The 14,259-nt window shown below is 45.8% G+C and overlaps 1 protein-coding gene across 2 annotated transcripts in view; it reads left to right on the top strand.

The window, feature by feature from the left end:
* DSCAM (DS cell adhesion molecule) overlaps nt 1-14,259 on the top strand; it is an 826,557-nt gene that overhangs the window by 707,933 nt on the left and 104,365 nt on the right. For both annotated transcript variants that reach the window (XM_024239402.3, XM_054542559.2), the window contains exons 17-19: nt 506-746; nt 2,551-2,697; nt 11,643-11,798. In XM_024239402.3, the coding sequence (XP_024095170.1) occupies nt 506-746; nt 2,551-2,697; nt 11,643-11,798 (544 nt within the window). The remainder of the gene's footprint in view (nt 1-505; nt 747-2,550; nt 2,698-11,642; nt 11,799-14,259) is intronic.

Genomic DNA, 14,259 nt, shown 5'->3' with positions numbered 1-14,259 from the left:
CCTGGTGCCTGCAACAAGGCCTGGCACACAGCAGCGAGCCCGAGAGTCCTTGCTGGGTGCAGGCCTGAGGGTCAGTCTCACCCGGTTGTAACCGTACCTGGAGATGCCACAAACATGATCTGTATTTTGACACTTTCTCGCCAATTAGACAAGTCAACCAGGACAGCATGAAGGACAGAATGAGAGCACAGGCTCTGGGGCCCAACACCCAGGTTCAGATTCCCCTCCTGCCATGTATAGTCAGGTGACCTCCTGTGTCCATTGATGGTCCAATGGCTCAGAGGGTCAGGGAGGGCCGGATGCATTCACAGGTAAAGGAAGGGTGCCTGGCACAGACCAAGCACTGTACGTGGGTTTGCGGCTGCTACCGGACCACCCCCCCCGCCCCCCAGCATCGTGGCGATGACTCCACTTTATTTCTGCTTTCCTACGTGGGTGTGGGCGTTGATTTCGCTCTTGTCCTACCTCAAGACTTCTTTAGTGTGTTCTTTTCTCTCCTGTTTAGGCTCCCAAGAAACATTTGCAAAATGGGATTATCCGTGGCTACCAAATAGGTTACCGAGAGTACAGCACTGGGGGTAACTTCCAATTCAACATTATCAGTGTCGACACCAGCGGGGACAGTGAGGTTTACACCCTGGACAACCTGAATAAGTTCACTCAGTACGGCCTGGTGGTGCAGGCCTGTAACCGGGCCGGCACGGGGCCTTCTTCTCAGGAAATCATCACCACCACTCTCGAGGATGGTAGGTTCGGCCGGGGCCTGGTCGTGGCTTTTCCCTCCGTAAAGGTTCCCTCGGGTCTGCCCTGGGGTTCCCCCAACCTCGCACTCCCCCGCCCCCCGACTTTGCAGTGACCTGCAGGGCCTGGGGTCTCGGGTGGAAAAGCCTTCCCTCGTGACCTCGCCCACCCTGCTGATTCGCCCCACTGGGGCAGGGCTGGATTGCAAAGCCAGCAAGTCCCTCCCTTTTCAGACTCTTCCTCATTCATTTCGGGTACAAGAATTGGGCTTTTCTGGAGTGAAAACAAGGCTCTCTCTATTACTGCAGAAGTCTCACGAGAATACAGAAATGCTATTTGTTAAAAAACTTTCTCCCAAATGTTAAGAAACTTTTTTAATTTATTTTTTTTTTATTGCTTCCTATTTTCAAGCATTCTGAGCACAGAGAAAAGGAATTTTCAGATCACACAGTGATCGATCGCCCCCTAGCGGCCGAGATAAATTAATTAGCCCCTTCCACCATGACACTGAGAATAACCCAGAAGCTCAAATTTCCAGTACTGGTTGAAAATAGAAAACCCTGGTATCCAGAGGCACAGTGTTTTAGGCAGAAAGTTAAGATATGGGGTTATTTGTAGCAATAAGTGGTAGCTTTGAAGGCAGGAAGCTGGCACTACATTTACCCTTTGTGCAGTTAGCCATTTGATCATAGATTTTTTTTTTTTTTTGAGACGGAGTCTCGCTCTCTCTCCCAGTCTGGAGTGCAGTGGTGCGATCTCAGCTCACTGCAAGTTCCGCCTTCCGGGTTCACGCCATTCTCCTGCCTCAGCCTCCCGAGTAGCTGGGACTACAGGCGCCCACCACCGCGCCCGGCTAATTTTTTGTATTATTAGTAGAGACGGGGTTTCACCGTGTTAGCCAGGATTGTCTCGATCTCCTGACCTCGTGATCTGCCTGCCTCCGCCTCCCAAAGTGCTGGGATTACAGGCGTGAGCCACCGCGCCCGGCCCTTGATCACAGATTTCAGGAAGGAGATAGGACTTGCACCTGTATTTTCTGACAATTTTTGCGAGGAGAGGAGTCTTCAATGACTTGCAGCCTGAACACTGGAATTGTCTATCTTCATAATTGCAACAGTCGTTAAATATTCCTTTGTTTTTGCTTCAATGCTCATTTTTCATTAAGATGCGTGTCTCAGCCAGTATTTTGCACCCCCCTTCCTAGCGCCAACATTTAAGGTTTACAAAAGCTCAGTACTAAAAATACTTTCAATATTCTTCTGACCTGTCTCCTCGTCTATGGTCTGTCTTCCCTCTAGGGAAAGGGATGAGGATGAGACAGGAGAAACCTATGATTATATTTCTACTTTTTAGCACTTTACAGTGGTTCAGCTTCCAGTTTATATGCCAGATATTACTAAATACAGAGGTACTGTACTCTATAAAGTAAATGCAACTTAAAGAAGTAAATTCCAAGAGTAAGGGGGAAATAAATCAGACAAACAATGATTTTCTACTCAGGCAATAAAATTAAGAAGGGTACACAACTCAAGTCCCAACAACTGTCCTAAAAGTAAAGAAACTAAGTTGGAAAGAGAGACAGACTATGGAATCCATTAGAATATATGCATTGATTCATGATATTTTACTGAGTACGGAGTTATCATAAGATTTATCCAGAGAAGTGATCTTTGTTATTTTTTCTTTCATTTTGGGGTTGAGTGCAATTTTTTGCTTGCATATTGAAATATTAAAATATGTTGCTTTTTCAGTATTGCTTTGCTCATAAACCACCCACAGTTATTACAGATTCTAATTATTTGATTTCAGTGCCCAGTTACCCCCCTGAAAATGTCCAAGCCATAGCAACATCACCAGAAAGCATATCAATATCCTGGTCCACACTTTCCAAGGAAGCCTTGAATGGAATTCTCCAGGGGTTCAGAGTCATTTACTGGGCCAACCTCATGGACGGAGGTAAGAGGACTAAACCAGGACTTTGGGTTTGCCTCCAGAGAATGCATGATAGAATTTGCAGACCCCTCCTAGTTCCTAACAAGGGGCTCAGGATATGGAGGGTACCTCTTTATCAATAGACACTTTCCCCTTTTCTGTCATCCCTCATCTGACATTTGAACAGGTCTCTCTGTTTAAAACATCACATACCTTCTAAACTCAAGTTGAAGCCTAGGCAGGGGCGGCACTTGGGAAATTTCAACATGGATGTATTTTCCTAATTATGAGTGTCTATGTCAAGGCTCTGCAGGCAGCACCAAAACCTCCATCTCTATCTAGAACATTCTGTGTAATATGTATTCTAAAATGTTGGCCTCTTCCTATTTCCCAAATAGAACTCAGCGGGGAAACGTTAAAGTTCCTATAGTTGTGCTGTAAGTGGGTGTGGGAAGAGTGCCCAGGCACATGGAGTGGGGTACTCAGGAGGGGGCCAAGAAGTTCAGAGCCCCCCCATTTTGTCTCCTGTTTCTCTTTCTCCTCTTCCTTCCCCTTCTCCTCCTCTCTCTTTTCCTTGTTCTTTATTGTGTGTGTGTGTGTGCGTGTGTGTGTGTATTTCAAGTGGTAGGGCAAAATTTTCCTGTTTGTTTAGGGCAAGACTTTGAATAAATGACTTTCTCAAGTGGCCATAAGATTGGGGCCACAAGTTTCTTGGTGCGACACCTCAGTGTCTTCACCCTCAGGCTGAGAGTGGTGCCCACCAGGCTGGGCCGGGCTGCGTGAGTGTGCTGGGGCAGAGCCAGGCTGCAGCCCCCAATAGGAAAGGCCTCTGGAAGTCTGCTCACTGTCTCTGTCCCAAGCCTGGGGGGCCCACACCTGCCTCCTCCCCTGCCCTCCATTTCCAGCCCCCTCCTGCGGCCCCTGTCACTGGACAGTACCTTCCCTCTTGTTTGGGGTTTCTTTTCTTTTTTTGAGACAGGGTCTCCCTCTTTCACCCAGGCTGGAATGCAGTGGCACGATCTCAGCTCACTGCAACCTCCACCTCCCCGGGCTCAAGCAGTTCTCTTGCCTCAGCCTCCCAAGTAGCTAGGATTACAGGCATGCACCACCACGGCTGGCTAATTTTCAGTATTTTTAGTAGAGATGGGGTTTCGCTGGCTTGGCCAGGCTGGTCTTGAATTCCTTGCCTCAAATGATCTGCCCGCCTTGGCCTCCCAAAGTGCTGGGATTACAGGTGTGACCCACCACGCCCAGCCTGGGGCTTCTTTCAGCCCCTCTGACTGGGTGTGATCCCTGATGAGTGCTCACCTCTAATTTTGGGCAAATGCAGTCAAAGACCTATCCCTTCCCTGCTCAGGACCACCTGGATCTGTTCTACCAGGCATTCCCCTGTCCTCATGCAGGTAAACATAGGGCCCCACAGGTGGCAGGAGCCTCCATGGTTGGTGCAACAGTAAAGGCAAGAAGACACATGAGCAGCACAAGAATTACTGGCTCAGCGAGTACAGGCCTTTGAGCCTTAGCTCTGCATGTCCCTAACTGGATGTGTTTCTCAGGACTGAGACCAGACCTCATGCCTTTGTTGCCACATGTAGTACTTGGAGCAGTACCAGCCATGGAAGGCGATCTAGAAGGACCCCCCCTTGGTCCTGCAGTAGACACATTTGCCAAACACCCACTCGACACTGAGCTCATGGGAAACACCAAGGTTGCTGTGTCTGTCCCTGTGGAGGTTCCAGACCAGTGACTAAGGGAGATGCTAATGAATACGGAACCACAGACCCAAGAAGGGACAGCCCCACAGAAAGGTAGATTTAAGTAGATGATTCTGTAACACCTTCACCCCTCCCACCTAAAGACAAAGTTTAAAAACACTACAGAGTAGAGAGCAATGAAAATTTGCAAAAGTCATCTATTTTATGGACAAAATACCATAGGATATCCTTACATATGTTTCTTCTGATTTCAACTCCTTATATTAGGCGGATGAAATTAAATACCCTTAATGTTCTTCAAAAGTCAGTGTTATGCTAAGATGTCTCTTCTGTTCTTGTTGGAAATATTTCTAGAATCCAGTGGTGACTTCATCCACATCACCCATATTTTCTAAGCTCACTCACATTTGCTAGCATTGCCTGCTGGCATCTTCATTCTAAAATGAAAGATATGGCTTCATACCTTTAAAGCTTTGAAAACTTGAATATTCAAAAACATAATTCTTTGAATAAAGAAATGCTTGGGAGTGTGCATGCAGCTTTTTAAAGATACTTTCACTCATGGGATTAAAATCAAAGTGATGAGATAAATGTGCAATGTAGAAGTCTGCACTTCATTTCCGAAAGATAAGCAAGAAACCTTCAGAAACACGAACCTGCCTGCGAATGGTCACTCCTCCTGCTACCTGAGAGATTTCATTTATGAAGCAGGTCAGTTCACGGGGCTACTGGACCCTTTCGCACAAACTCCTCAGACTGTGGCCTCCGGGGCTGACTGGATTCCCATAGACATTGAGCAGGAAGTGACTGCTGACCAACACCATATACACGTGCGCACACACCGCACATACACACACCCCACACCATACCACACATACACACCTCACATACATCACATACCACACCACACCCACACATATCCCACACTCACCACACACCACACCTCACACACACCCCACACCTCACACACACCCCACATACACATGCACACCCACCACACATACACACACCCCACATACACCACACACCATACCACACATACACACCTCACATACATCACATACCACACATATCCCACACTCACCACACACCACACCTCACGCACAACACACATACACATGCACACCCACCACACATACACACACCCCACATACACCACACATACCACACCACACACACCACACATACAGACACCACACATACAGACACCACACACACACCCCACATACAGCACACATACCACACCACACACACCACACATACAGACATCACACATACACACCACACACACACCCCACACACCACACCACACACATCACACCACACACACCACACATACAGACACCACACATACACACCACACACACACCCCACATACACCACATATCACACCACACACACATCCCTCATATACTACACGCCACATGACACACAGCCCTCATACACATACACAAACCCCACATACATCACCCACCACACGACACACACTCCATATATACCACATACCACACCACACGTACACAAACACCACATACACCTATGAAAGGAAAATCTGTTTTTGGCCCCCAAAATCACTAAGGAAAAGTCAAGCTGGAAACTGCTCAGGGCCAACCTGCCTCCCTTTCTATTCAGAGTCATCCCTCTGCTCACTGAGATAGATGCACATCTGATGGCCTCCTTTGGAAAGGCTGATCAGAAACTCAAAAGAATGCAACCCTTCCCCTCTCACCTACCTGTGACCTGCAAGTCCCCTCCTCACTTCCAGTCTTCCTGCCTTTCCTTCAGGTTGTCCTGCCTTCCAGACCGAACCAATGTACTTCTTACCTATATTGATTGATGTCTCATGTCTCCCTAAAATGTATAAAACCAAACTGTGCCCCGACCACTCTGGGCAAGTGTTGTCAGGACCTCCTGAAGCTGTGTTGTGGGTACGTCCTCAACCTTCGCAAAATAAACTTTCTAAATTAACTGAGACCTGCCTCAGCTTTTCAGGATTCACATACCACACCACACACACCCCACATACACCATGTATCACACCACACGTACACACCACACATACACACACCACATACCACACCACACATCCCACATACACATGCATACACACACCACACATACATACACACACACACACCACACACTACACACACACCACACACCACATACCACAACCCCAGGCACATCTCACATACACCACACACCACACCACACACACCCCATATACACCACGTACCACACCACACATACAAACCACACACACCCCACATACACATGCACACACACCATACATACACATCACACACACACCCCACATACACATGCACACACACCATACATACACATCACACACACACCCCACATATACATGCACACACACCATACATACACCCCACATACACCGCACACCACACCACACGTACACGCACCACACATACCACGCATACACATACCCCACATACACTGCACACTATGCCACACATACAGACCACAGACACCACACATACACACAGCCCACATATACTGCACACCACATGACACATACACACAACACACAACACACATATGCACCCCACATACACCACACACCATACCACACATACCCACACATACACCACACACCACACCACACATACACCACGTATCACACCACACGCACACCACATACACACCCACCACATACACATACCCCACATACACCACACACCTCACCACACATATACACCACACACTCACCACACACACCTCACATACACCACATACCACACCACACATACCCCGTATATGCCACACACCACACATACACAAACCCCACATACACTACACACACTCTGCATACACATGCACACACACACCACACACACCCCCAATACACCACACACTACACTGCACACTACACCACACATACACACACACCACACCACGCACACCCCACACACACCCCCCACATACACCACTCACCACACCACACATCACACAACACACAACACACCCCATGCTACTCACAACGTATATCGCATACACACACCACACACACACACCATACACACACACCACACACACAGGCACACACACACCGTGCACATCACATACCAGAAACACCACACACACACCCCACATGTTCACACAGGCTGAGAGGGGCAAATATTGTTACTACCACTGTAATTAGCAATAGCCCGAATACTTTCCAAAATATATCTAAGAAAGACTTCTGTTGTTAATGTGATCAGATGATATAAAACTGGTTAGTATATTTGATAGGGAAGGTTAAATAAACAATATTTTGATGAATTTTCTGATTATTTTTTTCACGGTCAGAAAGTTAAACCATGGTTAAGGCCTGACAGAAACAATTTGTTTGAGATTGCCAGGAAAATTGTATCCTTTGAAAAGTTACCGTTTTCCTCTGAATTTTTGCTACCTTCCATCTCATCCATCTTTCTTCATGGTAAAAATGGTACATTCTGAAAGGACGCAACAATTCGGTGCCAACTGGAGTGTGTGGGCAGCTGGGGCTTGCTTCAGAAGCTGTTCCCACACCTATTGTTTTCTGCCTTAAAACCCTCTGAGAATGAGGCAAGATATAAACACACAAAACTATTTTGTTTAAAACAAAATTTGTAATAGAAAAAATCTGATATCTAAATTTATTTTATATATATATTTAATTTTATTTCACTCATGACCTCAACTGAACAATACACTTCAGTTAATGTGTGTGTGTGTGTGTCTGTGTGTGTGTGTGTGTGTGTGTGTGTGTGTGTGTATTAAACAGCCCTACAGGGGCATGAAAGCTAGACTGTAGAAATTCATGTTTAAAAAGAAAAAGCGTTAAAAAGAATGGCAAACTAAACACTCAGTTTTGTATCTGGCTTTCTTTTTTTTCATTCTTTGCTTTTTATTTCTTCCATATCTGCTAGTCAACCAGTATCTGTCATCGGGAAAATAGCCTTTCTTCACAGTCTATGAGGCGTTCTAGCAGATAGAGCCAACTGTGGCTCAGGTAGTTTTAGAAATCTTAAAATTGGGGTTTTGACTGCCTTCGTCTTCATGGTTCATGATAAATTAGTTAATCAAAATAACTGGAACCCGCTAATGAGTAAACATCCAAATGTTAATTCTAATTAGTACATTAACTATTAGCATTTTTAATCATTTTGAGTGTTTGCTTTCTTTTTTGAGATGGAGTCTCGCTCTGTTGCCCAGGCTGGAGTGCAGTGGCGCGATCTCGACTAACTGCAAGCTCCGCCTCCCAGGTTCACGCCATTCTCCTGCCTCAGCCTCCCGAGTATCTGGGACTACAGGTGCCCGCCACCACACCAGGCTAATTTTTTGTATTTTTAGTAGAGATGGGGTTTCACCGTGTTAGCCAGGAAGGTCTCAATCTCTTGACCTTGTGATCCACCCGCCTCGGCCTCCCGAAGTGCTGGGATTACAGGCATGAGCCACGATGCCTGGCCAAGTGTTTGCTCTCTTTAAGAAGATCAGAGAGGCCAGGTTGTCCTTCTCCCTCCCCACCAGGCTCCTCTTCTTCATTCTGTCTGATTGAAGAGTTGCATGGCCGGAGGGTCACAGTTTTCTCCTATATTGTGAAATGATCCTACTTTTTCTGTGAGGTGGACACCCTGCACTCTTGGGAAAAAAAGACCTTCATCAAAGTCTCATAACCAGCTCCCAGCACCCTGCCCTGACCAGCCCCTCCCCTCAGCTGTATTTTTATTGATTGTGTGTGTATATATCTGTAGGGATGTATGTGTGTGATCTTTGACAGTGAAGTTTCTAAATCTGAAAAGATCTGAATGAGTTCTATATTTAAAGTTTGTCCATTAGCATATGAGTTTTTAATTAGTTTGTTTAAAGACAGGGTCTAGCTCTGTCATTCAGGCTGGAGTGCAGTGGCACAATCACAGCTCACTGCAGCCTCCAGTTCCTGGGCTCCAACGATCCTCCCACCTTGGCCTCCCAAGTAGCTGGGACCACAGGCATGAGCCATCATGTCTGGTTACATTTGGGTTTTTATCCTAATCCAAAAGACTTATGTGAAATATATTCAGGAAAAGGAATATAATTGAATATGGAAAGACCCATCCTTCAGAGATGAGAATTTCCAATCCATCTGGGACAACCAAGGATTGATATTTTGACTGCCTGGTGACCACACATGCGCAGACATTCTCCTCATTTTTGTAAGCCCTCCATTGAGATTTCCAAATTGTGACCTCTAACAGCTGGCACCCAGTTGGCCTCCCTAGAAGACAGGAGTCCAAAGGCCTGTCTTAGGGCCATCCTCGCCCTGCTCCCTCCTCAGCAAAGCCCCAGCCTACAGAATTGTCTGCTTCTGGTGGTCCCAGGCCTTCGGCTCCGACTGGAGCCTGGACTGTGGGAGCCACATGGAGCCCCTTTACCCCTCTTCTTGCAACTCCTAGAAGGCACAGGGGCTCTCTGGCATGTGAGCGACAGGCCTCAGCCATCCCATGCAGTATTTGCCATTCTCCTTTAATGCTGTATCCATTCCACATTGATCTTTTTGGTGACAAAAAAAAGACGAACAAAAGATGTTCCACAGTCATCATAATCACAAAATACATGGTTATTCATTTGTGAACTTCTGTGCAATATCCTGGACACATGAGAAAAGAAAAACAACGAGCGGGAAAGAAAACCAAGACAGGCAAAAAGCAAAAGCCCGTTTAATCTAGCTGACAGGACGACTCGTGGGTGCCTCCATTTTCAGCCCATTTTCTGCTTTTTCCCAGAGCGACTGAGGAGAGCAGCTGAGATCCGCGGCCTGTGCCCTCAGCCACTGAGCTGGGCTCCTTGATCCTCTCTGCCCCTCGACTTCCTTGTCTGTAAAATGAATGGGTTGCAAAAGTAATTGAATAACTCTGCTGGTTGTATAAGTTACTATCTGTACTTAGAAGAGCATAGCGCTGGCACCTAGGCAGGCATGCATGTCACATCCACTCCCTATACGGAGGCCAGGGAGAGTGAGAGGCATTGACGAGCAACTGGATTGTTCTCTAAATGTAGCCAAAGCAGACCTGTTCAACAAGGAACTCCCCGGACCTGCTGGTCTCTTGGGGTAACTGGCCTGCTCTGGATACCAATGTGTCGCTGACAGCCCCTTCCCCTAGGGGAACAGTTCTCAGGCCCTTCTCATGCTCTGAAGGTGACTCATTTCAAAACCCATCAGCCAAACACCAAGGAAGTACTTAGCACATCATTTGTAAGTTTTCTCAAATTACCGTGTATCATATGCTAGAGATGAGAGCGCATAGTGTTCCATCTGTGAATATTATTAGTTGATCCCACTCCTGAAAGTGAAGCATTTTTAGCTGACACCAAATTTCTGACACATGAGCATGTCACTTCAGGATTGAAGCTGAGAGGAGTTCACTCCAGGTAAGAGGGGTTGGCTGAGCCACTCAGTTCAGGTGTATCTTTTTCTTATTTAAATATGTTATCTTTTCAGCTTTATTAAGGTATAATTGACAAATAAAAATTGCGTATATTTCAGGCATGCAGCTTGTTTTGATGTATGTATCCAATGTGAAATGCTTGCCACAATCAAGCTAATTAACAGCAGGTCCACCATCTCACATAGTTGCCATTTTCTTCCTCCACCCCCAAATGATACAAAGTTTCAGTTATGCAAGATGAATAAGTTCTGGAGATCTAAGGTACAAAGTGGTGACTATAGTTAAAGACACTGTCTTATAGACTTGAAACTTGCTGAAGAGGGTAGATCAGATATTTGAGATGAAGTTAGGTACTTAAAAATACATGTATGTTAAAGTAGAGCTTGTTTAAAATAACAATAAAACCCCTCAGCTTGCAGAAGCTTCCTAACAAATAGTTAGCAGTGGGGCTGCCGAGTATGCAGCGTGTGTGTGTCGCCCTAAGTGTGCTGCTAGGGGTGCAGGGGACATTCCTCATTAGCACCTGTTGAAGGATGAGTGGCAGCCCTGGTGCTGGCCTTGGGTTGATAACACTTGGAGCGAATTGCTTCGTTTTCCAGACCAATATTCTGCCTTGTGTTCTGGAGCAGTTTGGTGTGAATGTTCTTTTCCAAAGGGCCACATGACACCGTGAGCTCACAGGGTGACTGTGCACAGTCCCTTTGAGAATTCTCGTGTCCAGATGATGGCTGGATGGGTGATGGCATGGCACAGGGACAGTCAGTGGGAACAGTGCGAAAAATGAGCAGAAATGGGCTCAGAAGTGGGATTTTGTTTTCTTGTTCTTGTCCTGCAGAGCTGGGTGAGATTAAAAACATCACCACCACACAGCCTTCACTGGAGCTGGATGGGCTGGAAAAGTACACCAACTACAGCATCCAGGTGCTGGCCTTCACCCGCGCAGGAGACGGGGTCAGGAGTGAGCAGATCTTCACCCGGACCAAAGAGGATGGTGAGAGACGGGTGGGCGGCGGGTCCCAGCAATTGCTGGAAGGGCTGGGTCACAGAGAGCTCACTTGCCTTTACCCTGCAGTTCATCAGGCTATTCTCAGTGCAAACCTTTGCTGCCCTCCCAAAATATCCCAGTGCAATTCAGACCATTAACTTCCTCTCTTGCCTTTGCTTGATGTGTCTAATCCATTGCTTCTTCTTCCTCTATATTTTTTCTTCTTTCTTTTCTTTTTTTTTTTTTTTTTGGCCAAGTATTATTGTACATAAAAACTCATTTTATCCTAGAGCTGTAATACTTGTCATACATGTTTTGTATCTTGTTAGAATAATTTTAGTAGCTATTCAGCTATTAGTGTAAGCTCTGATTAAATCCATCCTTCCACTTCTTGAAAATTATGTACAGACTGAAGTTCTATTATTCTTTGCCAGCTGAATCACTTTAGAATAAGTCCTTAATTTGAGAACTTCATGTGAATTTTTTTTAATTCTTGCAAGAATTCATGGTGATTTAGTAAAAATTTAAATTGCTGCTCATTTTGTTCTACAACAATAATTCTTGCTGTTCCTTACAATTTGGATTGGGTTATGTGACTATTACCCAGACGTACAAAAACCATACAACAAAGATTCTGTATTATTTTAAGGGAAGCTCTGAGGGGCCTTAGCCAAGCCTGTTTAAGGAACAGATAAGTTCTGATAAATACTACTGTGGTAGTGAGAAAAGTAGCCTCCACTTTAATAAAGGAAGGAGCAACTGATGTCAAATTGATGCCCACGTAGAACCTTCCCAAAATATTCCAGCACAGAAGTATACATTGAGATGAGACATTAGCAGACCTAAATGCTGTGCTGGATTGTCTCTGCAACTTTTGTCTTCTTGCCGGGACACTGTTCCCCAAGCAGTATAGGTGCGGGAAAGCTGTTGGCCATTGCTGGTCACCTCCTGTGTACGGGCAGGTTTGATGTCTATGCTATCTCCACCACTACTAGAGTATCAAAAATGCTGTTATTCTATCCCATATCTGCTCTGATGGAAGCAAAGAACACCTGCTCAGGGGCCATGATACGCTCTTCTCTTCAGCCTTTCTGCCCCTGACAATGACTCCCTGTTATTCTGAGCCTGCCATCTTCCACCTCACTCTCTGCTCTCACCTTGGCAAGCCAGGCCTTGCTCCTCTGAGCAGCCCCAGGCATCCACTCTCACCTGGTGTTTTTGCTGCCTCTGTAGCCCTTCTCACATTATAATGTCTACACCCAAACTAATCCTCATTTGCTTTAGTTTTTTTCTAAAATGCACAGGTAGTTCTTCCAGGGAATGTGCAGGTGTAAGCCAGTTCTGCTCTAAGAAAATGGATTATTTAGGGAAATCTAAGGTTCAAAGGTAATGCCATTAGGAAGTCACACATCAATAGAGATATGTAGAAAGCCAAGTCCTGAGTGAAGACAGCCATAATTTAATTTTTTAAAAATGTAACAGACAAAGAGCTGTGCAAATGCTGGCTCTGTCGCCTGCTGCCCGTGGGTCTTTGGGCACCTTACCTAAGCGTCTCTGAACTGGATTGCCCTCAGGGACAATCTGCTGTAGCAATCAGACTGCACAGAACCAATGCATGAGAGCTGAAGTGGTGTCTGAAAACACCTGCTTGCCACAGAGTGGGATGCTTCCTGACGCTCAATATTTGATTATTTGCTCTCCACTCCTTCAGAGTAGGGGTGAAATACTCCTTTTTACATTGCTAAGCAATAATGCAAATGTCACTGGAATTATTATTTAAAGAGCAAATTGATCATCCACAAAATGTTTTGCATCTGCATTTTTAGAAGAATGTACAGAAATCCAATAAGAAGGGAAGGCTCTTCACAGATCCTTATTAACTCACAATTTTAGATCAATTTTTAATTAATATTCTAGTTTTGAGAATCATAGAATTCTGTCTCAAAACTTGACCCCAAGGTCTAATTTGTCAATCAATTATGCTTTGCTTTTGTCTCCAGTGCTGATAGTGTATGGAGCTGGGATTGACTATGGAAAACCCTGCCTTGGGTACCCCAGTTACCCCAAGGAAGATGCCATGAATCCCACTTTTGCTGGTGGTATGGGACAAGGACTATGCAGAACTGAGTGTCAATATTTCTTTAGGATAAGTCTGCGTTTTCAAAAAGAACTGGAGTGGTGGATCACTTGAGGCCAGGAGTTCGAGACCAGCCTGGCCAACATGGTGAAACCCTGTCTCTACTAAAAATGCAAAATTAGCCGGGTGTGGTGGTGGGCACCTGTAATCCCAGCTACTCAGGAGGCTGAGGCAGGAGAATCACTGGAACCCAGGAGGCAGAGGCTGCAGTGAGTTGAGATCGTGCAACTGCACTCCAGCCTGGGTGACAGAGCGAGACTCTGTCTCAAAAAGAAAAAAGAGGTGGAGTGAAGATTGGGTGGAAGAAGAGAAAAACTAGAATAATATCAC

This window comes from Pongo abelii, chromosome 22 (genome assembly GCF_028885655.2).
Source record: "Pongo abelii isolate AG06213 chromosome 22, NHGRI_mPonAbe1-v2.0_pri, whole genome shotgun sequence".
NCBI lineage: Eukaryota > Metazoa > Chordata > Mammalia > Primates > Hominidae > Pongo > Pongo abelii.
Note: the sequence above shows the minus strand (reverse complement) of the source record. Positions and strands in the feature narration are given on the sequence as shown.